Source organism: Neoarius graeffei, chromosome 26 (genome assembly GCF_027579695.1).
Source record: "Neoarius graeffei isolate fNeoGra1 chromosome 26, fNeoGra1.pri, whole genome shotgun sequence".
Classification (NCBI taxonomy): Eukaryota; Metazoa; Chordata; class Actinopteri; order Siluriformes; family Ariidae; genus Neoarius; species Neoarius graeffei.
The window spans coordinates 28,178,190-28,204,795 of record NC_083594.1 but is presented as its reverse complement, the minus strand read 5'-3'; the positions used below and the strand labels follow the sequence as shown (position 1 = coordinate 28,204,795).

The 26,606-nt window shown below is 39.2% G+C and overlaps 2 protein-coding genes across 4 annotated transcripts in view; one reads left to right on the top strand and one right to left on the bottom strand.

The window, feature by feature from the left end:
* Positions 1 to 8,794, top strand: part of LOC132874439 (cytochrome c oxidase assembly protein COX14 homolog) — a 36,550-nt gene extending 27,756 nt beyond the window's left edge. For all 3 annotated transcript variants that reach the window (XM_060910616.1, XM_060910618.1, XM_060910617.1), the window contains one exon: positions 8,435 to 8,794. In XM_060910616.1, coding sequence (XP_060766599.1) covers positions 8,435 to 8,627 — 193 coding nt within the window. In that variant the 3' untranslated portion in view covers positions 8,628 to 8,794. The remainder of the gene's footprint in view (positions 1 to 8,434) is intronic.
* A 1,287-nt stretch (positions 8,795 to 10,081) lies between these two features.
* cers5 (ceramide synthase 5) overlaps positions 10,082 to 26,606 on the bottom strand; it is a 132,876-nt gene continuing 116,351 nt past the window's right edge. Inside the window, exons 7-10 of the mRNA XM_060910614.1 lie at positions 19,641 to 19,769; positions 19,364 to 19,470; positions 15,804 to 15,960; positions 10,082 to 11,010 (exon numbers count right to left, since the gene is read on the bottom strand). Of these exons, the coding sequence (XP_060766597.1) occupies positions 10,861 to 11,010; positions 15,804 to 15,960; positions 19,364 to 19,470; positions 19,641 to 19,769 (543 nt within the window). The 3' untranslated portion in view covers positions 10,082 to 10,860. The remainder of the gene's footprint in view (positions 11,011 to 15,803; positions 15,961 to 19,363; positions 19,471 to 19,640; positions 19,770 to 26,606) is intronic.

Genomic DNA, 26,606 nt, shown 5'->3' with positions numbered 1-26,606 from the left:
ATTGTTTTAGCAAATTGACTTGCGACAGAATTTGCGATATCTTGTATGATGCTGAAATGGTGAACCAATAAATTTTTGTTTCGCCATGCGAACATGAAGTGCATCATAAATTCACCATGCATTGCCTGATATGGCTAAAACTTCACACGTTATAAGCCATAATGGTTCTGATGACATCCACATGCCCAATTTGACCCTCTGGTATAGCACCACTATTTGGACGTGGACAGTAATGACTCCATTGCCAAAAAATTAAAACTTATGAAATTTGGTACATGCATCAATCCTGGCAACCACTATTCAGGGATGGAGGCGTGGCACCGTGTGTCCAGGGGACTCCATAGCGCCACCATATGTCATTGAGACTCCTCCCCGGTATATAGTTTCACCTATCCATGGCAAATTTGGTAGGTGTGTGGCGTGCCCCTAGACGAACAAAATTGCAATATACTTTGCATCAGCCATACTCAACAGGAAGTGAGTTATTTTTGGTTTTGTGCGTTTTGGCGTCATGTTTTGACGTCCTCCTCTGAGGCAGTTTGGTGTGTTCATGCCATATTTGGTGTACAGGAGGTCAAGCTGTTCAATTGTGAAGGGATTTGCGACATCTTGCAAGATGTTGAAATGGTGAAACAAATTTATACATTTCTGTGAAGATTCTCAGTCATCCAGGTACATAGTAATCTGTGGTTGGTAGAAGAGAGCAACTGGACTTGCTTGAAGATTCTTGAAAACGTTTCACCTCTCATCCGAAAGGCTTCCTCAGTTCTGTCTGACTAATAGGGAGTGTCAGGTATTTATCCTCTCATGGATCATCATAGAATCAGAATTCTGATGGCTGCATTGTAGGTGGCTGATAAAAGATGTCTTAGGCTACATCCACATGACAACGGCAACAAGATTTTATTTAAAAAAAATATCGCGTCCACATGGGCAACGGATCAGTAAAATATCAGGTACATATGGCAACGCAACGCTTGCTGAAAACGATGCAATACACATGCCACACCTCTGCGTGCGCTGTAAGACGGTCCCATCGGAGACACCAGAACAATAGAAGAAGTAGGACGCATGCGCATAAACCCCTTCCTCTACCCGGCGTGAAGCACTCACAGGAACACGCAACAAGAAGAAGATGGCTGCGACTACGCGAGGAAATCGTGCCTTCTGTGTGTACAAATTAGTTTTATTAGTGTGCATAGTTTTATATAACTTAATTTTCTTATTGTGTGTGAATATTTTGAAAAGCATTTTTATATAATTTGTATAACTTTTTATATTGTGTGTGTGAACATTTTGAAAAGCAGTCTTATCCAATAAAAAAAAAGAAATTCAAGAAATGGTTCAGTTACTTTATTTAAAAGAAAAGCTGTATACAAAAGTGAATGCAATGCAGTGGTTCATACAAAACAGCGAGAGTGCTGCTTGTTCTAGTCATGTGGTTGTGACATCATCGTAAACAAATCCGTTCTACTCATCCAGACGACTTCGCAACGGTGCCATTGCCAGATTTTTCCACTCTGGAACCCATTCTCAAAAAATATCGTTTTGGGGCACCCAAAACGCCGGTGCCGTGTGGACGCCAGGCTGAAACGATAAACAATTTTATCAGATTCACCTGAATCCGTTGCCGTGTGGACAGCCTCTTAGACACCCACCTCTGTTCAGAGATGGCCATTCCAGGTTGACAAAAATGAACGATCCTCTCTGGCTAAAATGTCTGCCAGTTTTCTGGAAGTCCTCTCATACTCCCGCACCAGTTGAAGGGATCTCATCCCAAAGTGCGTAGAAAAATGTCTGTGAAGATTCTCAGTCATCCAGATACATAGTAATCTGTGGTTGGTGGAAGAGAGCAACTGGACTTGCTTGAAGATTCTTGAAAACATTTCACCTCTCATCTGAAAGGCTTCCTCAGTTCTGTCTGACTAATAGGGAGTGTCAGGTATTTATCCTCTCATGGATCATCATAGAATCAGAATCACAGACATGTTTCTACGCACTTTGGGATGAGATCCCTTCGACTGGTGCGGGAGTATGAGAGGACTTCCAGAAAACTGGCAGACATTTTAGCCAGAGAGGATCGTTCATTTTTGTCAACCTGGAACGGCCATCTCTGAACAGAGGTGGGTGTCTAAGACATCTTTTATCAGCCACCTACAATGCAGCCATCAGAATTCTGATTCTATGATGACCCATGAGAGGATAAATACCTGACACTCCCTATTAGTCAGACAGAACTGAGGAAGCCTTTCGGATGAGAGGTAAAACGTTTTCAAGAATCTTCAAGCAAGTCCAGTTGCTCTCTTCTACCAACCACAAATTTATACGTTTCACCACACAAACAGGAAGTGTGTCATAAATTCACCATGCATTGCCTGATATGGCTCAAACTTCATAGATTATAGGATATAATGGTTCTGGTGATGGGCACATGCCCAAAGTGACCCTCTGGTATAGTGCCACCATTTGCACATGGACAATAATGACTCCATTGCTGAAAAATTAATCACTGGTGGCATATACATCAGATACCCAGGCTTTTGTTTCACATCTCAGATGCGTGTGTATTGTTTGTTGAGCAAATGTGACGGGTTGCAGACCTGGAGGTGTGAGGGCCACTCATCGCCACTTGCGGCTATATTTATACTTCAAGCTCTCGGTCTTCAGCTTGTCAGTGCCCGCACCCTTGTTGTTTTTGAAGCTTTTGATAACTTCCTGTACCTCCTGCTCATCCGGTATCTCTTCATTTATAGCAACTATTTCATCCCTGAGATGTGGGTATTCATTTGGATGTGCAAGTTCAGGTGGAATTACTAGTTCCCCCAGCCTGAAGTGCTTTTCGAAGTGGGTTTTGAGTTTAGCCTTTGAAATCGCAGGGCTGAACTTGGATTTGAGTACTGTGAACTTGTTTGCCAATGCAAACTCCTTCTCAACTGCCCTCGCTTCAGCGGCCAAGTTAATTTTTGCGGCCACATCCTTGTAATATTCGTTCTTTAGCTGTTTTCTTCTAAGCTTGATGGCTTTTTGTATCTTCCTCTTGCTTAGTGCATTTCCACAGGTCATGTGTCATTTGTTGAAGGATCGTATCTTGCCACAGTTCAACTTCTTTGTTGACTGGCGTTTAGGACATACTTTGTCTACGCGTTCCTTAACCGTTTTAACGATTTGCTCATTTAACTCCTCCACATCACATAGTTAAGTCCCTCAAATCGCCTGTCTAATTTCTGTTAGTATGCATTGTAGATGCGGACCATCTTGGTGTCTGTAAGTCTGTGAATGGATTTTCTAAGCATGCTTTATGAATGTGTTTCAAGTTGCGCAGGCACTTTTTTTTTTTTGTGGATGAGAACTCCGTATTCATCACTAGTAACCTATGATCCGTGTCGAACAGTGCTGATGGTCCAGTATACACTCGACATAAATGAACAAATGTAGAGACCCATTTTGTTGTACAGATGTAGTCCACTCGCTTCCATTTGCCGGTAGCAGCATGTCGCCACATCTCGCGATGGATCCTTTTTGTCCTGAAAAAGCTGTTCGTTATCCTCATCTGGCTCTTTAGGCACCAAGCCAGCATGCACTTGCCATTTTCATTGGTTACAGCTTTATCAGAGTTGTTATGGCTGAGTATGGCATTGCAAAGCTCCAGTCTCCATTGCTCATGGAAATAGTGGCATTGAAATCAAGTGTAACCAGCTTAAATTTAGGGTTCTTGTCGAGCTCTGCCTTTGTGTTACTCAAAGCTAAGTAAAAAGCACATTTAGTTGAACTTGATTTGGTGGACTCCGTCAGAGCATATACATTTAGAATGGATAGGCTCATTCCCTTCACGGTTGTAAATATTATTCTAGCAGGAAGATGACATTCTAGTCTCACGTGTGGTGCAAATAGTATCCCTACTCCATGCTCATGTTTCTGTTTATGGCCACTCCACACAAGTGACCAGCCCATCAGAGAGTCATTATCAAAGGTCCTCATTCCAGACAAAGTACGTCTGACCTTTTTGCATTGCCAAAATGTCAAGACCAAAATCACCAGCAGTCTTCACACTTGTGGCTAGCTTCAGATCATCTGGTAGGTTCTAACATTAATTGTTGCAATGCGGATGTTATTGCATTGTATCACCGGCTCTTTGTAAGAGGAGATGTTAGCAGTCCGGTTATGAGTTCTAGTACCCGGTGTTGCGGAGAACAGCGACAAACTGTCACAGCACACTTTTTAACCTTAATATTATCGTGTTGTCTTTGGCTCTGACTGACTCCACTGACTGGCAGTATAGCTTTCACCCCTGTCTGTTCAATGTCGGTGATGAAATTTCTTTGAACTATGTCAAAACAGCAGACTGATAAACATCTGATGTCAGTAGGGTGACGGGTGTAATAGTATCGGAGAATAAATGTCTGAATTCAGGTCTGCTTTACACCTATACAAATGGATGAGATCTCTTCAATTCATGAAGTGAATCATCAGTAATTACTTACCAAATATTTTATTCACCACTGGGATCAATGTCGAATGTTCCTGGTTGCACTGGAAAGCAGAAGAGGTAAAATGCATTAAATTGGAGTCAAATGTACAAGCAGCTAATGGCTCAGATGATTTGCTGCTCAGCCTCGGCTAAGCATGAAATGTTTTAATATACAATCTACATCATAGGCTTTATTTCTCACTGGACATCTGCAAGTACAGTTAGACTGTAATCATGAGCACCACAGAATGCAGTGGCAGTGCAGTCAGTCAGAGCCAAAGACAATGCGATAATATAAGAATGACTGACTGACTGATTAGCTTCTGTGCTGACGAAAAATACCATGGAACCAGTAACTAGACAGACAAACGCAGGGCTTGACATTAACGCTTGTCCGGGACAAGTGATACTTAATGTCGGACAAGTTCATCGTCTCAGTTACTTGTCCGATCAGACAAGTGCCAAAATACGTCGATATTCGGGTTACATATCAAATTTATCAGTTTATTCACATGATTTCCGAAGCATCTCACTCGACATATTGTTTTGATGAATCGCCGGATGTTTCTATTCGGAAAGAGCGATGTACGCATGCGCAATATTCCACTTGCAAAACCGGCCAATACCACTTCGTGTATTTGAGCTGAAAAGTAAACGGTCGTTTATGATTGGTTTTAATCATGTCATACACGTGGATTTGTTGACATTTCTGTTGGCAGGATCATTATTCAACTGTATATTTACGTTGTGTGGTAATTTCCAAATCTTTGAATTGTTGTTGATGGTGTTCGTTATATAGCCGAGCGTGTGTGGCGGGGTGTGCTGGGCTTGGAATGTGCGCCTGCATGCGTGTGGATTAACAGGGAGTGAGGTAGGAGTGGGGAAAGTTATCTATGAAATACCAAGCTGTCAAATGGCTGCTAATTAGGTTACCGGCTGTATTAATTAACTAATTAGTAATGGGAGTTTAGGGATTTGAAACATAGGGCTCTATAATTTAGATATAATTATGGATTTGAAATTATCTTTTTTTTTTTGACCATTAAATACCATACAGGAGCTACACTGAATAATTAGACAACAATTAATCAGTGGAGGATATATATTCAAAATTAATCATTTAAAAATGAAAATGTATATAATTTTAATTTTCTGGTTTTCAGTTTCTCATAAATAAAGTAATGATTGATGGAGTTGAATTGATGGAGCAGAACTCAAGGGTTAATAGATGAAGATGAATAGAAACTATTTGTATCCATTCATCTGTGAGTCAATAGAGGTGTGGAGGTTTTCATAAGATATATTATCTTGCCATTTGATACACTGAAATCTAGTTATAATAGTCATTTACAGTATTAATCAGTTAATTTTATCAGTTGTTTTTATTTGTAGCATTATTTGTTTCTCTTGTCCAAACTAGTGATATCTCATCAAGTCATACATTTTATGATGTTACTTTTTGTGATATTTGTTACTGAACTGCAGAGTACTGATCTGTGTATATATAATGGTTAGTGTTTCTGGATCTCATAGTATTTTGTTCTTAAAATTTTATGTTCATAATTTCTACTCTATTGGAGTATATTGCTTCAGCATAATAATTGGTGAATTATGGTATCAATCAGTCTGTTTTACTATATTTTTGAACTTTTTGAACTTATATCAAGTATTGATTACTTTTGATTCATAGATATTATGTATATGTTGTGAATTCGGAAACAAATGCCATAAAGATTGTTGGGTTACAAATAGTTTATTTGTGGGTTTTGTTTTGTTTTTTTCCTCAAATATTTCTTCGGACAAGTCAACTTCACATTCGGACAAGTAAATTTCCTTTCAACTTGCCCGACAGGACAAGTGGTTTCAAAAGTTAATGTAGAGCCCTGCAAAGGCATTTAATAACATCACGTTTTAGCTTGCGTTCAATATTTGAACATAAATGATTTTATAGCCCAAAATTTGTTTTTGTGCCGTTATCAGCAACGTGAGCCGAGCCACTGGAAGTTGGTAAAGGGGCCAAGGATATATACTGGAATGTATATATCCTGCCCCTGGGGATGCGTCTTGCTTTACAGTAGCAGTTTGTTTGGAGCAGACCTGGCTATTTTCTCACAAGCTATTCACTTTTTCATCTATCTGAGAAAAAAAGTTGGCGTCAACAAGTGTTTATATATAAATAAATACACACATAGGGTGTGGCTCCATGCTGTTCCATTCTATAGAAATGAAGCCAGAATTCCTCTGCCATGTTATCAGATTTGGAGCCAGAGGCTGTATCTGAAATCACTCGCTCATTCACTACTCCCTACTAACTATCTAGCAAATTCTATATAGAGGACTATATAGTGACATCATTGGTAAAATGAAAAAAAAACAACAACTTCCAGACACTACTCCACTGCGTCATTATTTACATCATTACTGTCGCACAATTAAAACTTATCAGATCAGTCGGCTGGGTTTTTTCAAAATAATAAATACATGCATGTATTTTTGTGATTTTAAATTACTAGTCTCTGATGTTGTGTACATGAGTCAGGCATCTCAACATGCTGTCACTGGTTTACAGAAGCACATCATGGCTGTCCAGCTGATTCATGGGGCTGGGTTATGCTCTAACATGTTACATTTAGATTAGGATTTGAACTCTGTGTAATCACTCCTGAACCCAATCTGGGCTTCAGGCAAACCATGTTTGGTTGATGTGGCCAGAATTGCAGTAGGGTGGCTGGTTCTTTTTTGCGCCATACACAAGACTGCACATTGTGTAGTCTGTATTGACACCCATAGGCAATTTAGAATAGCCAGTTAATGTCTTTAAATTGTGGGAGAAACCCCCCTCCCTAAAGACATAAACGATGATTGATCAGGGTCAGACTTGTGTTGCCAGTCTCCCCACCAAGATGGGGCAAGAATTAATGGCACGATGCCATTAAGATTGCTTAATCTGACATGTTCATCGTGAAAGACAAAAATATTGTCTGAGCCCAGCATTACTCAGCTGACTCACTGCACATTTGTTCATGTCCAAGATCTGTCGATATTAGTCAACGTTACATCAGGGCATCAAGAATGTTCCTGGAGCACAAATTGGTGGTCAACATTAACTGGAAAATTTCTCATCTGATGAACTGTTCTGAAATAAATTTAAGGTTGAGACAATTGGCAAGTAAACTAAACTTTTAAAATAAAGTCACAATTTTTCTGTGGATAAATTCAGCTCTGGGCAGCACGGTGGTGTAGTGGTTAGCGCTGTCGCCTCACAGCAAGAAGGTCTGGGTTCGAGCCCCGTGGCCGGCAAGGGCCTTTCTGTGTGGAGTTTGCATGTTCTCCCCGTGTCTGCGTGGGTTTCCTCCGGGTGCTCTGATTTCCCCCCACAGTCCAAAGACATGCAGGTTAGGCTAATTGGTGGCTCTAAATTGACCGTAGGTGTGAATATGAGTGTGAATGGTTGTCTGTGTCTATGTGTCAGCCCTGTGATGACCTGGCGACTTGTCCAGGGTGTACCCCGCCTTTCGCCCGTAGTCAGCTGGGATAGGCTCCAGCTTGCCTGCGACCCTGTAGAAGGATAAAGCAGCTAGAGATAATGAGATGAGATGAAATTCAGCTCCTAGTTGTTTTCCAGCTTCATTATTACTTGGGCTTTTGCAGGTACTGATCAAAATCTGGTCTTGTGTATGGTGCTCTAAAATACAGATTCTGAATACTTAAACACCCCCCCCCAAAAAAAAAAACAAAAAAAACACAATTCCAAGCAGAAAACTTGCACTATAAAAGCCCTGATTACATGTGTGAATGCCATAAAATAATGTTAATGTATTGCAGGGGAAAACATGTTGAGTCCAGTATTTCTCTCTATACAGATTTTAGATCAGTACATTCCTAAACATTCGGCAGGAATGCAGGTCTCCAGGAACATTGGTGGGCCAAAGTGAAAGTCGTTTTTTTTTTCTCCCCCCATTCTAGCGAGTTCCTCATGCTGAGTACCAAGCATCTAGCTGATGTGGGCTACCGCGTCTTCTCTGGGTCCATGATGCTGCTGACCCTGTATGGAGGCTACCTGTGCACCCTGCGTGGCTACCGCTATGTGCAGAGACAGAAGCAGCTCCAACTGGCTGCACAGAATCAGAGCATTGACCCTGAGATAGTCAAGGACTGATCATCTGTTCATCCAGGAACATACAGGCTGTTTCATCTCCTTTCATTATGAGAGCTCACCCACTCTTCTCTATGGATAGCAAATGAAATGGTGTGTAAAATATACACACACTGTAAAATAAATATTTTTTAAAATGTCTGTTGTAATATTAAATGGAGTACAAATAATACCTTTTCCTTATTGAACAGTTAACAGTGGAAGAAATAATTGAATGGTTTATCATTTAAAAATATCACCACAACAGATATCTTTCTTGCTTTTGTAGAAATTCACATTCAAGCTCCAAGAATGACTTAATTCATTTAGCGACAGTAAAAATTCCAACTATTCTGCTTTAATCCTTGTACAGTTGTGCAAGTTAAAGGTGTATTGCATAGATACAGCTTTAAATAGCAGTGAATTATTGGCTATTTTACATCTTTCACACCAGATTATCATATGACGGGGAAATACACACATCTAACATCGTATCAATACCCAACATCAAAAGTGCACTTTACGTGTTTACCCGAAACCAGTATCACTGGGTTTCTACAAAGTCATTCTTTTTTTTTGTTAAATTTCTCTCATGCATAGCTTTGAAAAATACAAAATTCATTATAATTGTGAATTAGAAAAATAGAGCATGCACTTACCTTTAAAATGTCAGCAAAAATTAAATCTATATAATTCTCTTGGCAACTGTAGTTGATCAGCTGAAACATATTTGGTGGCCAGTGTCTGCTGCTTTACCTTTGCGCTAACAAGCAAAAGTCACTCACCCAATGCCCTAACATGGTACAATACCTTCAACTTTACAGGTGACTGAGGCTATGGAGTGAAATGATACCAAATTTTCCTGGCTCCAAGATGGCATGAGTGTTTGGCTACACAAGCATAGTATAGTCACACTGTGTGCTAAAGCAAGTTGGTGTGACAGTACTGATATGCATGTAATATTCACCCAATTCATGATATTGGGTTCATAATTCAAGTCTCTCCATGACATGTTTGGAAAAACTATTAAATGAAAATTTTATTCCCAAAAAGACTGCAACATTTAATTTGATAAAGAATGGGAAAATAAATGTTCCTTTGGTTTAAAAAAAAATTCTGAATAACCAACAATATATATTTACAAACACTTGTAAAGGTTGGAGTAAAATATAGCCTATGAACCCTTTCATTAAAAGCAAAAAGTTAATAACAGACTTTTTCTTAAACTTCTCTGCTACCTCCACTTTCTTCTCTTTAGCTTTCAGCATTCTATTTAAAAAAAGCTCGGATTTCTTGTTGAATCTATTTGTACAATCACAACCACTCTTTCCCATTTGGAGAGCTGCGTTTCCTGCGTTTTGGTGACAGCTGAGCTGTGTTACTTGCACCAACAGTGAAGTCATGTTTATTTTTATATTTTTGCACCCTCTGTTATAAACCCCACAATTACAGCAAGGAAAAACTAAGATTACATAGCCTGACAATCAATTCATTTTTTAATTCAATTCAAATCATAAATTTGGAAGTGGACTCAATAAAACAGACACCAAACATATTACCTGACTGATGCATTCCTCTGCATTTGCAATGAAGGGACAATGGTGTCCATTTAATTTTTAGAAACTTAATTTTATCTTCTTACACGGAGATGATTGATTTATCGAATGAACTATCTAGTACTTCTTCTGGCAACTGCGTATCAATTTTTCATGACATACTGGAGTACCAAATCATCTAATATGAAGGGATAAAGTCATATTTTAATAAATTCATTTGGTCTCAATAAAAATCAAGCATAATGAAAAACAGGACAGGCAAACAAGTAGCTCAATGGTGAAATGTGTGGTTTAAAAAAAGTAAGAAATAAAGAAAAATCAGACATGGAGAAAGAAAAGATGAAAGGGAAAAGTTCCTCCTTGACTTCAGTAAAACATGAAGATTTAGGAAGAGTGAGCATACTCCCACTTCTGAAACAAGATAATGCATAAAATATAATAAAAAAATTTATCATTTAATCTCACTGTCTCTTTCCCCACACACACATACGAAGCATCAGTGTCCATACAGCCAACTTGATTCAGCACTTCATCAGCATGGTCAACATTTAACACAATGTCAACTCTGTGTGTAAAAACTGGGGAATGTGTGTAGAGTGCTTCATTATATTTTACAGTTTGGTCAGGAAACAGTGAAGGAGTGGAATTAAGATGCTGCAGTAATAACCGGTCTTGTGAACGGCTCGCAAAGTGTCGCAGCGTCACCAGCTCTCATCTTTCCGGGTCCAGGGCTGGGAGCCAAAATGGCCATTGGTGCCATTTTCCCGTTTGGCAGAAGCTGCGCGGGTTGGAGTCATTTCAGGCTCTTCCTCTGAGCTGCTTTCGATATCACTACGCACGTCTTTGGATACCTGGTACAAAAAGAACATGGATGATAGGTGATGCATCAGACACACTTTATTAAGACTTCATGTAAAGTTTTTCCAGTGTTACTGATTAGCATGTACTCCAAGTTGCCAGTTTATTAGGTACATGTAATATGTAGATATACAATTACACTTGTACAATCCGTTAACCCTCTCTCCAACCATCATCCAAAGCTGCAAAGCAGTTACATTATATGGGCAAAAGTTTGTGGTCACCTGACCATAAACACTCGTGCTTCTTGAACATCCCATAGCAGATTTATTTCCCCTTTGCTAATATAGTAACCTCTACTCTTTTGGGAAGGCTTTCCACTAGATTTGAGTGTGGCTGTAGGAATTCTGCCACAGCAGCATTAGTAATTTCAGGTTTTGATATCCAGTGAGGTTGTTTGGGGTACAGTCAGTGCAAACCCAAAAGTGTTCTGTGGGGATGAATTCAGGACTTTTTGCAGGACACTAGAGTTCTTCTATTCCAAACTTGGCAAATCTTGTTTGCAGGGGCATAGTCATGCTGGAACAGGTTTGAACCATTTAGTTCCAGTGTAGGGAAAGTTTAATACAACAGCATACAAAGACATTCTATACAGGTGTGTGCTTCCAACTTTATGGCAGGTGTTTGGTGAAGAACGACATAGGTGTAATTGTCAAGCGTCCACAAACTTTTGGCCATATAATGTAGCACCATATAGTGTACACTGCTTGTGATTTTCCAATTTAAAATATCACGATAACTGATGAAATCATACAGAACAGCTGTCCTAAAAGGAAGGGGGGGGGGGGGGAGAGACAGGAAAATGAGCATTTGCATGTATGAGAGAGTAGGAGAGCATAACTGAGAAACATCACCTATTCACCCTGAAGGGGTTTATTTTGCAACAATGACCAGCTCACAGTACATTATTCAGCTTATTACATGGCTAATTACTAAAGAAAATCAATAATTTGACAGAAAATACTGATTTAAAAATGATTTTTGCTTCAGTAGGAGATTGGGCCAATTTCTCATTTTTAATTAGTGTAATTTTATGTGAATGTCACATGGGGAAGGGAAAATAAGCATAAAGAATATCTATAAATATTCTAACGCAGGGCTTTTCAAAGTGTGGGGCGCGCCTCCCCTAGGGGGCGCCAGAGTTCTTCGGGGGGGCACAACGTGAGGAAAAATAAACCAGAATAAGTTACTATTGCGGACATTTAGCGAACTTCAGCTAGCCTTTGCCAGAGACAAACTGGATCGATTTTTAGTACCTAAAGCTACAGTGAGTGAGGAGACAGAGTCTGGGCCAAGTAAAAAAAGAAGGAAGTATGACCACGATTATTTAAAGTTTGGATTTTCATGGACTGGCTCTGAAGATGCTCCACTGCCAGAGTGTGTTGTCTGCCAAGAGGTGCTAGCTAACGATGCTATGAGATGTTTAAAATTTGTAAAACAAGATGTTTTTTTAAAAAAAAGCACAGATGTTTAAAATGTGTAAAAAAAGATGTTTTAAAAAAGCACAGATGTTTAGAATGTGTAAAAAAGCTGTTTTAAAAAAGCACAGATGTTTAAAACGTGTAAAAAAAAATGATGTTTTAATAAAGCTCATGTTTTAAATGTATAAAAAAAAGATGTTTTCAAAAAGCACAGATGTTTAAAATTTGTAAAAGAAAAAAATAATGTGTACAACAACCTCATTCTCATCTCATTATCTCTAGCCGCTTTATCCTGTTCTACAGGGTCGCAGGCAAGCTGGAGCCTATCCCAGCTGACTACAGGCGAAAGGCGGGGTACACCCTGGACAAGTCGCCAGGTCATCACAGGGCTGACACAGACAGACAACCATTCACACTCACGTTCACACCTACGGTCAATTTAGAGTCACCAGTTAACCCAACCTGCATGTCTTTGGACTGTGGGGGAAACCGGAGCACCTAGAGGAAACCCACGCGGACATGGGGAGAACATGCAAACTCTGCACAGAAAGGCCCTCGCCGGCCACGGGGCTCGAACCCGGACCTTCTTGCTGTGAGGCGACAGTGCTAACCACTACACCACCGTGCCGCCCTGTGTACAACAACCATTTTTTTAAATACGAATGGAACATTAAGTATAGCAACAACAAAAATTGTAAGGGGGGGCGCTGTTGTTTATTTGCTCTCTGGGGGGGGCTGACTCTCCCACACTTTGAAAACCCCTGTTCTAACGCATAAAAAAAACACAAGTTAAATATTTCAAAGAAGTGTAAAACTGTGCTTTATAGTTGATTTTTTTCCCCAAGGAAGACACTGTATACAAAGAATGAATAAATAAATTTAAAATGTGCACCCGTGTGCACACCTCATAAATCTTCACTCAAACCATATTAAAGTTTCTAAAATAGTGGCGCAAATAATTTGGTACACTTGTAACCAAAGGCATTCCAAAAGAGGGAAAAAAAATATCATGAATTTTCAATTACAATTTTTATGCTGGCCATGGCCACCATCTTGGAAAAAAACAAAATGGTGGTCGTCATTAATTGTGAGATAGAAAGAAACTTCTAGACAATTCTACAAGTTCCAAATGCAAACTTTGCATCATTTAAATTGGGGGGAGGGGAAAAAAGTGTATGATGACACAGAGATCATCCGTATTACAATTTTCTTACTAGCCGCCAGCTTGAATTTTCAATGACTTGCATATATTATCCAAATGACAATTCCCAAGAACTGTGTATTGTAAACAAACTAAACTATGCCCACAATATCATACGATATCCAACACATACGATATCCAAAACTGACCTGAAAACATCACTGGGGGCCATTTTGAAAAATGGCTGCCATGGGCAACATATTGAAAATTCAGGATGGCACAATATCCAGTTGTTGGGTTTTTTTTGCTACAAGTGTACCAAATCACAAAATGCAGACTTGCTACAGAACGTTGTTAAAATAATCATTTTAAAAAGAGCAGTTTGTAATTTCTAGAAACTGCAATGCTAATGAATGACTTGTAAGTGAAAGCAGCAGAGCTAAACAGCTCTGGGTATGAAGTTAATTTCATGTTGGGAAAATTGCAAATAGCCTAAAACTACTGAAGTCCTTCACAAAATACAGGACATCTTGCATGATTCCTACAGATTGCGAAGAAACCATTCCAAATTGCACTTTTAAAACTGTTTTGGAAAATTTTCTTTCAATATCCTTACAAATGTTGGGCTGAAATATCACAGAACTGAAAGGAGAACGAGTGGAAGAGGAGGCACACTTACTGCTGAGGAATGAGAGAACAGGGTCTTATGAGGTGAGAACAGTGAACAAGGTTAAAGTAGACAGAAAAGGCAGAGATCTCAATCAGGAAAGAGCGACAGAAAGACAGCAGCTGCCTTCCGCCCGAGAGGAGAAGGTGAAAGAGAGAAGCCAGTTCTGCAGAGGAGAAACAGGGAGGAGCAACAGGCCAAGGATGAGAGTGTGAAGAAAGGTAAACACCAGGTATTAAAAGCTGGACTGCAAGAGTTAAATGTGAGATTCATCATTTTAAATAAACCAGAGAATGTTCATTGAAACCAAACTTATTTTCTTGCATCTAAAATAAACCTGGTTAGTATCAGCTGAGGTGTACAAGTCTACGTCTACAACTGTGAAGAAGTCTGGGCCTCCAGGATTGCAGGACAGTTTATGGCCAAGTCTCATGCTTGATTTACTGAATAATGTCACAATAATACTCTCGTACAATACTTTGGACTGCTGCTGTAATCAGAGACGAGGCATATAATGATTCACCCAATTCACATTATTGGACTCAACATTTGATTTTCCCCCACATTGTTTTTGAAAAAAAAATTAAATGAAAAAAAACTATTACCAAAAAAACACATTTAATTTCCTATCCTTTTTCACCTTAATAATTTGGTTAAATTTTTTTTTATGTTCTTAATAACCAGCAATAATGATTTACCCTCATTTGTAAAGGCTGGAGTAAAATATAATAGCCGAATAACTAGAATATTCCTTTTATTAAAAAAAAAAAAAAATTTAAAAATAGGCCTTTTCTTAAACTTCTATGAACATTTGAACTACCTCCATTTGCTTCTTTTCATTAGCTTTCAGCAGTCTGTAAAAAGAGAGCCCTGATTTCTTGTTAAATCTATTTGTACAGTCAATCACACAAACAGCTCTTTCCCATTTAAAGTGTGTGTGTGTGTGTTTTGGTGGCATTAGAGCTGTGTTACTTCTGCCTACAATGAAGTCACATGTATTCTCACTATTGTACATTATTGCACCCTCTGTTGTTGAAGCAACACAAGTACAGTTTGGAAGATTACAGAGCCTGATCACCACGATACATTATTTTAGACTCGAATTGTCAAATGTGCATCGTGATTTATCGTTGCATGGTATAATGTTACATGCCTAATAAAGACTGTCCTGTGCTCATCCCAGGACTCTAAATAGCCTTTCCTTTCAATATACCTAATACAGTTTGTCTTAATTTTTCTATACCTGTACACTGTAATGTTTTACAATCCCAAAAAGAGGTAGGAGTAAACATTTCCCTTTTGTGTCTGGTACCTCTGTTATTTCCTCATGTTGTCTCGGAGTTTTTTCCCCTGCCACTGTCACTTCAGGTTTCTGTTTAACTCTAAGTTACTTTGGACACAAAGAAGCAAACTGTGGACTGCAACAATGTGCAAGCTTTTATAATAAAAAGTATTGGCTTTATTAATGCAAATATACTTTCTGAACCATACTTGGTTAAGAGCTACAAGCTACAATGATGTACGTGTGCCTTCTAGAGACCCAATCCAGTGGCTCACCTTTCCTCTCATAAGGGCTTTGAAGGCGATGCGTACTATGAGGTAGGACCAGATGATGTGCAGCACCTGCAGCACCAGCAGCAGAACATTAAAGAGCCACCATGAAGGGTATGGCCCGATGATCTCCCAGCTCTCAAACATCGTACTGTTCAGGATCCTACATCACACACACGACCGCATTTTTACTTAATCAGACAGTATGTCAAAAACAGCAACACCGAACAGTCTTTGAAATTTTAGCTTTCATTTGCATTTCACGCCAACACATGTCCTGTCCAGGAAACAGTGTGTAAAATATTAAGTGTTTGTGTGATACTGACACCAAACTGTCAAACACACAGCCCAAGACTGGTCTGATGAGTTCTAAACCAGCTCACCGAATAAATTTAAAAGCTGTGTTCAAATCATCATCTTGTAGACTCTAACTGAAAGATTTGGGGGTGGGGTGGGGGGGACAAGACAAGTCTCTCTTATTCCACTAGGGGCAAATAAGGGCAATAAACCTCGTCATTAGCAAGCTGAAAATTTGATGCCATTTCACAATGAAGAGGGGGTGGAAATAACTTTTACCATTTTTAAAAATATTATTGAATTAATTATGTAAATAATTCTAACCACCAGCAGTAGAAAATACTTGAATGATTATACTTTTAACAAAAGTATTATTTATTTTGGTATACACACACTACTTGGGTGTTAATGAAATTGAATACTTGTACTCTTACTTAATCTGCAAGGGGGAGAAGAAAACAGATTTTTATTCCTGAATTTTTTTTTTTTTAAATTTTGACCTTCAAAGTACTCATTACAAGGTCTTCTCTCACCTGGCCAATGGCTGGAGGCTAAACATCAATCTACTGAGCTCCTGCATACTTTTTCAGCATCCAATCATTTCACTTTAAAGCATCAAATCAAGTCCTAAATAAATAAATCAATAATTGTACAGACTTGTAATCTGCAGTGACCTTCTCATGCTACACAATGTAGCTATTCACTATATATTTCGATCTGTGTGCTTCTGAATTTGATAATCCACCAGACTACAGTGTGGAAGCTGAGGATGCACACTCTTTGTTCTACTGCAGGAAAACATTTCAGTATACTGGAGTAAGCAAAGACTCTTATAAAATAAGGCATGACCTTTGCCTCCCTAGAAGGCATGGACTCTCATTTGAAAAAGCATGTCAAGCCAAGTCAGACATTTGCTAACATTAACTATATTTAAAAAGGGACCAACTCAAACTTCCCAGAATCTAGTTAATTGTTTTGAAATCACGTGACTGCTAGCTTTCTGTGTAGCAAAACATCTGCAAATTCACTGTTAATGAGCCCTTCAAAATCCACCTTGAACTTTTTCTTCATATACAGTAACAGTAAAAAGTCTGAACACTGCTTCTAATTAAATGTTTTTTCTTTATTTTTATTAAAACCAAGTCACATGTCTTAAATTAAATGATGGATGTCGTTTCTCTTAATTGAGCGGTTCTTGAATATAATATGTATTACTACAGTTGTGTAATAGGGCTATTTACTCTATTTTTATTATTTATTTACCGTTTGATCTCACATTAAGGCGGCAAGAAATTGCACTAATTAACTTTTGATGAGGCACACCTGTTAATTGAAAAGCATTCCAGGTGACTGCCTCATGAAGCTGGTTAAGATAATGCCAATTAGTGTGCAAAGAATCAAGGTAAATGGTGGCTAATTTGAAGAATCTAATATATGAAACATTTTAACACTTCTTTACACATACACTTCTACTGCGCTACAATGAACTCTTTCTATAATGTAGAAAATAATTAAAATACAGAAAAACATATGAACGAGGAGGTGTGTCCAAACTTTTGACTGGTGTCATAAATGAAATTATTGAACAGAATATCCTCATATTTGCTTTCCTTCTTGGCTACCTGTGAGACGACTGAGGCCGGTTTGGGTCCATTACAATAGAATAACTGTACGAAAACAGAATGGATTGGTCAATTATTTAAAATACAACTACTTATGTTGTATGAAGACAAGTTATCTTCAATTTCACATTACAATTTATGATCTATGGCTTAGGATGTCACGGAATTGTTGCAGATTGTTTTTCAAATAGTGGAATATCCATGGATGCAAAAATGGCACAGAAGCACCATTTTCTCAGTACTGGTGCCACTTCTGCAAACTATACTGATTTCCCTCCTGCTTTAATATTGTGGAGTAGTTTGTGTACATTCATGACTTATTGTGTACTGCCAATTCAAGGGGTTGAATATTTATGTAAAAGGTACCCTGTATATGTGGTGAAACCATGATTTGGAAAAATGTTTCTTTTTTCCGATAATGACTTGCAGCCTGTTCATCTGTCTGTAGGTGATCTATGTTTAATCTATACATTGAGAATGTAGCTTTAAAGAACATTAAATAAATGTTGATAAACGAACACGCTTAAAATGAGTTGCTGTGTTATTACACATTAAAATCTATTGAGGGACAAGTGACATGCTTAAGTGACTGCTTCAGGTCAAGTTAAAGCTTAGCAAGATATGCCCTACCCACTTCTCATTAAATCAGAAGAAACCCTGGGGAAGTAAAACTAATGTTCTCACTCGTGGTTAAATGCCGAAGTGAACCACAGTACTGTCAAGCAAGCTCGTGTCAGAACCTTAACGCTCAACTGACTGGATTTGTGCCTCATTGCCAATTCACTCTGAATAAAAGTGTCAGCTAAATGAGTAAGTGTAATGTAAACCTTGCGAATGGCTAAAGCGATGAATGAGCTTTAGGTCAGGTTTATTTGAAGCACTGTGGTGAGCATGTGTGTTGTCAGCTCTCGGCTCCTCCTGCACTGCTGCACGTATAGTAGTAATGACACCAGTGCTCAAACCCTCAACCCCCAATACTGAATCTGCCTGCTCACATTACTCTCCACCACCGAAGCCAATCTGAAGCGCTCCTTATCAGAAACGGCCTTAAGAGTGCTTAAATGGGATTTTACATCCTTTCTTTCTCTCTCCCTCACACACACACACCCCCCAAACTGCATTTTTACTGCCAGAGAAACATTAGTGGGAACACCATCACATCATGCACAGAAGAAGAAATTTCAAAGAAAGCAGCCATTTTTATTAACGTCAAGAGAAACTGGTGAAGGAACAACAGTTTATAGCTGTGATAATGGAAGTGATAATGATTCCACAATATTAAATGTAAACAAACTGATGAGCCATCTTGCTTCAAAAGTTAATTAATAAAAATATCGAATTGGTGGCAAATTTTTGAGGTCCAAGAGGAATATAATAGTATGGGACATGCTGTTATTGGAAAAAAAAAAAAATCATCAACTTCAGCGTATTAACATTAACTCAGCTTCATGTCATTCTGTAACACCACTGCAAAAATTGATCATTTTCCTGTAACAGCATGCCCCTTTTTTATTCCTTGCACATTTAGGAGTCTTTTTCTACAGTACTCATCACAGGAGGTCACTTAGCAAAAAAAGTTGAGGAATTTTTGACAGAATTGATAACCAAATCTCTCTCTCTCTCACACACAGCGTTACTGTTACTCACCAAAAAGGGTAAATGATGAGCCTTGTCCCAATAAAAGCTGCACCAAATACCACAAACAGGAAGTCACACAGGCGTTGGTATTTGGCATAATTAGCTAACTTGGCAGCCTGGGAAAGAGAAATTCAACATTGTGCATATTATATATATATATACACACACACACACACACACACACACACACACACACACACACACACACAAACAAACACTGACCAAAGCTTCAAATGTATTTTACATTTACAGTTTTAAACAGTTTACAGTCACTTTCAAATTATACCTCCAGGAGGAAGTCGGAGGTGTCGTGCACACACATAACCAGGCTGCCCACACGCACCATGTTGTTCACATATGAGAAGCTGATCAGGCTCACAGTGGCCAAGTGATGCACAAACATGATGAGGAAGTCCTAATGACATGGCAATTTACATGAAAACACAGAATAATAGACTTAAGGTAGATAATATATCTTTAGCACATGCATGTGAAGGTAACAACAAGCAGGTAAAAATGCATACAGGTTTTTGGTTCCCAAGCCAAAAATAGCTAATCTTTAATCTGTTAGTAAACTTATTCTACCCACAAAATCCAGAATAAATGAAGCTGTAGTAACCCAAAAAAGTTCGTGTAACATGGAAGCTACAAATGACTAACAACTAAATTATAAATAAAATCATCAAAATGCTTTGCCCCCATACACATGACCACAGGTTAAAACAATTTTGCAGTGTAAATGACAAATGAACAGACCATGACAAATGTATAAAGTGAACACATTTTCAAATCAAATCATCTGAATATACAGTACTGTGCAAAAGTCTTAGGCCCCTTATTGTTTTTCATACAAACTTTGTTATAGATTTCTATTTTATGACTTCTATATTATCGAGTTAATACAAAAACATTGAGTTCCAAAAGGTTCGTTTTCCAGCACAAAATTAAGTGTTACAGGGGAGGGGGGAGAAAAGAAAGAAAGAAAAAAAAAAAAGAGTTAGTATCTGAGCAGCATGAGAGACCAGTTTTCAGATTAAAAAACGAAAACATTTGTGCAATCAACATGCTAATGAGCCCACCAGCCAGCCAAATAAAGTAATTAAGGTAGAGTTTTCAGTTACAAATGAAAACTCTTGTACAGAAGGAGCAGCAGAAAATTTTTTTTAAAGATTTTTTGGGGGGGCTTTTTTCACCTTTATTGGATAGGACAGTGTAGAGACAGGAAATGAGCGGGAGAGAGAGACAGGGAGGGATTGGGAAATGACCTCGTGTCGGAATCGAACCTGGGTCCCCGGATTTATGGTATGGCACCTTATCCACCTGAGCCACGACGCCCCCGAGAAAGTTTAATTTAAACAGAATTGAATAAAATATTTTCATTTTGGCACAACATTTGGAGGATTTTATTGCTCCTAGCATGCTAAATTGGTTAGAACAGGGTTTCCCAAAGTGTGGTGTGCGCACCCTCGGGGGTGCGTGAGCTGCCACTAGGGGGTGCGCAAGATAAAAAATGTAATGGCGATTTTTAACTCTTCTTCTATGCCGTAACGGTTCTGCAGTAGTTTGTGGCTTCATTCACGATGCTCAACTGGTTGAAATCGGCAAAACTAAATGCGCCACCACAAATCAGGGATGAAGGAGGAGAAACCCTAACAGATAGGGAGGAATCAGGGGCAATTGGTGAGGAGGAGAGAAGAGAGGGAGACGGGATTGCAGCGGATGTGGGAGAAGAAATGCACAGTGCAGGCAAAGAGACGGAGGAAAGGGAGGAAAGGAGATTGCAGCAGGGTAAACGACGTGAAGATGAAAATCAGACGGGGAAAAAAAAAAGGAGGAAATACTATGACAATTATCTGGGTCTGGGCTTTAGTGCGTGTCGAGATCGGCGACACACACTGTCCCAAACCACAGTGTGTAGTGTGCGGTGAAGTGCTAGCGAACAGCTGCCTGACGCCCTCTTATCTGCGTCGCCACCTTCACACAAAGCATGCACACGTAAGTCAAAAAACACTTACATTTTTCAGAAATAAATTGGAGGAGTTACAAAACAGCCAAAAACAAATAGAGTTTCATTTATGTGGCTCTACAAAAGATGCATTAAGAGCGTCATATTTGGTCAGCTACAGAATAGCGAAGAAGGGGCTGCCTCACACACTTCCTGAAGACGTGTTTGGACATCGGTGGGGTGCGTGATTGGCGAGAGAGAAGCAAAAAAATTAGATCTCATTCCAGTGTCAAATAACACTGTGTCAAGGCGCATTGATGCAATGTCTGAAGACATCCTGGCCACTTTGGTCAGCCATGTGGAGACAAAATGAATTTTACTCCCTGCAAATTGACGAGTCTACAGATGTGGCAAATCTGGCCAATCTTCTGGTCTATGTCCGAGACATTTTTGAAGGAACGGTGCAAGAGGATTTTTTGTTCTGCCGGCCTCTTGCTACCCGAACCACAGGCGAAGACATTTTCAATTTCATTGACCTTTTCATGAGAACTCACGAGATTGACTGGGCAAACTGTGTGGGCATTTGCACTGACGGGGCCAAAGCAATGACAGGGAAGCACACAGGGTTTATGGCCCATATCAAGAAGGTGTGTCCATCCGTTCACTGGCTACACTGCAGTGTTCATCGGGAGGCCCTGGCAGCCAAGAACATGCCGGCGGATCTACTGGCTGTCCTGAATGATGCAGTGAAGCTGGTGAACTTCATAAAAGCTCACCCGCTTAATTCAAGGCTGTTCACACTGCTATGCAACGAGATGGGCAGCGAACACAAATCCTTGCTGCTGCATACAGAAGTCCGCTGGTTGTCCTGCGGCAAAGTGTTAACAAGGCTCTTTGAGCTCCGACACGAGCTTCAGGTGTTTTTCGAGGACAACCCCTTTCCTTTGGCTTCAAGACTGCATGACAAAGACTTTCTGAAGAGGCTCGCCTACCTGGCGGACATCTTTTCTGCTCTGAATGAATTGAATCTTAGTCTTCAGGGAGTCAATGTTACCGTCTTCAACACACAAGACAAGGTCGACGCTATGATTAAGAAGCTACGGTTCTGGGCGAGCTGTGTGAATGGGAACACTATGTTTCCCTACGCTTCACGAGTTCTTGGGGGAAAATGACTTGGGCCTGGGCGAACACGTGAAAAACCTGATAATTGAACACCTCAACCATCTCGCCGAGCAGCTACGGAAATACTTCCCACCTATGGATGCATCTCAAGCTTGAATTCGCAACCCCTTTGAAGTTTCCCTCCCTGTCCCGCAGCTGACGTTTCACCAGCAGGAACAGCTGATCGAACTGTCAACAGATGGAGCGCTACAGTTGCAGTTCAAGCGAAAGGCACTTGTGGATTTCTGGACTGCGTCAATGCCGTCATACACAGTCCTGGCAAAACAGTTTTGAGTTTTGATGCCCTTCGCAACAACTTATCTGTGCGAAGCTGGGTTCTCCGCTTTGGCAGCAATTAAAACTAAACATCGGCAAAAGACTGGGAGATGTTGAGAAAGATTTGAGGCTGAGACTGTCTTCAATTACCCCAAACATCGGAGAGCTCTGTGCCAAGATGCAGGCCCATCCGTCGCATTAATATTGGTATGCATTTGGCCAAATGGCATTGATCTTGCTAAAAATATATACTGCTACTGAAAATAGGACCTATATAGCCTACTGACCCACCCACCGTCTGTCTCTCTCTGCAGACTGAGCCGCCAGCGCTGCACTTCACAATCAGATGGATCCTCTTCTTTATCTGTTCCTGATATGCTCCTTAATTGTTGTATCGCTTTAAAATGCACATGTTCATAATTATCATTGCTATTTTTACTGTTATTATATGTTAACTTTTTTGCAAATTAAATTCATTCTCAATTCATTTTCATAACCTTGTAATGACAGGGTTGTGTTGCTAGTGTTTTAAACACGGATGAAAATCATATATTTTCCCCATATCTGGCTGGTAGACTACATGCCTCGATGTGATCTCCCTTTGTAATGAATTTGCGCATTTACCGTGTTGCAACGTTTTAAAACTGTTACATTTCAATCAAATTCTATCTAATTCAAATACGAAAGCGCATAATATGTTAATGTGATTCGATGTTCTCATTCGAGCACGACGTGCTGCCTTTGTAAGAAAGCTTGGGTGTTTTTTTTTTTTTCACTTTTGTGGTTTCCTGCAGGTGTGGCAAACGATGTTTGTTATCATTTTAGCACGATTAAAGATGCTGCCTTTATAAGAAAGCGTGTGTTTTTTGAAACTGGGAAACTGGGGGTGCGTCAACCTGGTTGGAGTATAGAAGGGGGTGTGCGGCCAAAAAAGTTTGGGAACCGCCGAGTTAGAAAGTACATACAGTGCCAGTCAAAAGTCTGGATAACCCTACTCATTCATAGGTTTTTCTGCATGTTGACTATTTTCTATATTGTAGAACAAAATTGAAGACATCAAAACTATGAAATAAGATATGGAATATATCTGGAATTGTGGCAAAGTGTTAAAAAGGTTTCATATTTTAGATTCTTCAAAAGTTTACCTTGATGGATGTTTTGCACACTATTGGCATTATCTTAACCAGCTTCATGAGGCAGTCACCTGGAATGCTTTTCAATTAACAGGTGTGCCTCATCAAAAGTTAATTAGTGCAATTTCTTGCCTTCTTTCTTGTGTTTGAGATCAAACAGTAAATAATAAAAACGGTCAATAGCCCTATTCCACAATTGTAGTAATCCATATTATGTGAAGAACCGCTCAACTAAGTAAACAGAAAACATCCATTATTAGTTTAAGACATGAAGTGTGTTTTAATTAATAAAAATAGAGAAAAACCTATGAATTAGGTGTCCAAACTTTTTTGACTGATACTGTAGATGCACATTACATGCCTTGTTCTCCCCAGAGCACTTTTGCGTGACACGTTTTAAATTTGCCGACAGACTATTTTTTTGCTCCGACACTCGCTGAAATAATCACGTCAGATTCCTACCTTGCAATGTTTGGGGCATATTTTGAAGGAAAAATTAGTGTTTTGGGCCAGTCTGCTGCCATGATGCACTCAGACAGACCGGGAACACCCCTGGGGAAATCCTCAATCACAACAAACGCCCTCAAATCACTTTGCTGCTGCACTGGTACCATGATGCTTCAGTGCACAAGCAAAATTGTGGTTTATGGATTTTGTATACATCTCCACATTTCAATTATACTGAAAATAGGCGCGAATGGCGCTCAGCACCCAATAGATTCATATCTTCGACAGCTAAATGAGAATAGGCCAGAAGAGCCAAAAAAGAAGAGGAAAGAAGTGAAACCAAAGACGCTGTTGACACAGTAGATCTGTCTGAAACTGAAGATGATAGACTGTCAGAGGGCAAAAAAAAAGGGCCAAGCAAAGGACGTCTGGTTTTGATGAAAACTGGCTAAAGGAGGTGCTCAATGGGAAAGGTAACTTTTTTTCCCAAAAATAATTAAGAGTGGTCAAAAATATAATGATGAAAGAATAAATGTTCTTAAAAAATAAATGTTATTCGTCTAAACCTGAATGGTAAATACTTTATTCTTGAAAGGCCTCAAAGCCAAAGGGTGTATATTCAGTCTGCACATCAAAATTTCATCCTTGTGTGACTAGCTACAATATATTATTAAATTAAATACGTTTTGAAAACTTCTAGGAATGCTGTGGGGAAAAAAAAAAAAAAAAAACTTTCAGTTAGTGGTGTTCTGGCAGTTGTTCAGGTAATAAAACAGCATTATTATATACTACATTGCTGTCAGATGATGACTTTATTTATTGCTCATGTGAACCCCATGCTGCAAACCACAGCATCACAGACCTCCACTTGTTGTAGCAACCTTTTCAACCATGTTAAGAATAAGATGTGACAGTGTCAAGTACCACCATAAATGCTCCTAAAATCATTAGATGCCACCAAATGGGCTCTCTTCCCCCCCCCCAAAAGGCCACCCAAAAGTTAGGGCTTTTATTTTAAATCCAGGGGAGAACAATAATATGGCCAAAAGTATGTGGACCATCACAAACTGATGTGCTTTCTGAATATCCCATTCCAAAAATCATTAATATGGAGTTGCTGTTTTAATAACTTTCACTCTTCCGGGAAAGCTTTCCACTAAATTCTGGAGTGTGACTGTGGGGATTCGTGCTCATTCAGATGCAAGCGCATTAGTGAAATCAGGTGCTGATGTTGAATAAGGATGTCTGAGATGCAGTCAATATTCCAATTCATCCCAAAGGCGTTTAGAGGGGTTGAGGTCAGGGCTCTGTGCAGAACACCCTAGTTCTTCCACTCCACTCTTGGCAAACCATGTCTTCATGGTTTGAGCTTGCTTTGTGCATAGGTGCACTGTCGTGGTGGAACAGATTTGGGCCTCTTGGTTCCAGTAAAGGAAATCATAATGCTATAGCTTGCAAAGACATCCTACACAACTGTGTGCTTCCAATAATTTGAGGAAGAATCACAGAGGTGTGATGGTCAGGTTTCCACAAATGTTTGTCCATAAAGTGTACATACAACATACACATTACACTAGGTCTGGTGTTGATTGAGATGGTTATAAAAATGTAAACATACTAAAATGTCAGTTTCTTTTCATTTCACTATTACTATTGCTCCCAACATGCTAATTAAAGCAAATAGATTAACATGCATAGCTGTCAAGGTTCAACTCATTTTGAAAGCAGAAATGTATACACTATTTGGAATAATGTTTTGAAAAATTAGCTACATAAAATAACACAATGAACCATGTGATGGAAATTCCCCTAAGGAGAAATGGTGAGAGGAAGTGGGTAAGGGCGAATTAAAAACCCATATTTAAAAACAGCAATAAATAAATAAATAAGCCACACAGTGCCACGGTGTGTTTTCTAGCTAAGCATGAAGAGTTTGTATAGAGATGTCAAAGCAACTGCCTTCTGAAATGGTGACATTTTCTGGAAGGACATGTTTGGTTTAGCAATTTTGAAAGAGTCTCCATTGCCAGAGCTTTATACCAGTCAGAGGTAAAGCTGTAACAGTTTTCTACATTTAATTTTTTTTAAATTAATCTCATTACTTCAAGAGAAAGTGAGGGAACAGTTGTTTATATCTGCTATAATGTAAGTGATTACAGGCACAAACATGTTTTGCAGACATTTCAAAACATTAAACTTAAGTATAAATGGATTTTAAAAAAACGTGTTTTTCAATTTTAAAAAATTGTATTCTTCAGTGAATTGCTGTGGTATAAGAGGAAAAAAATAC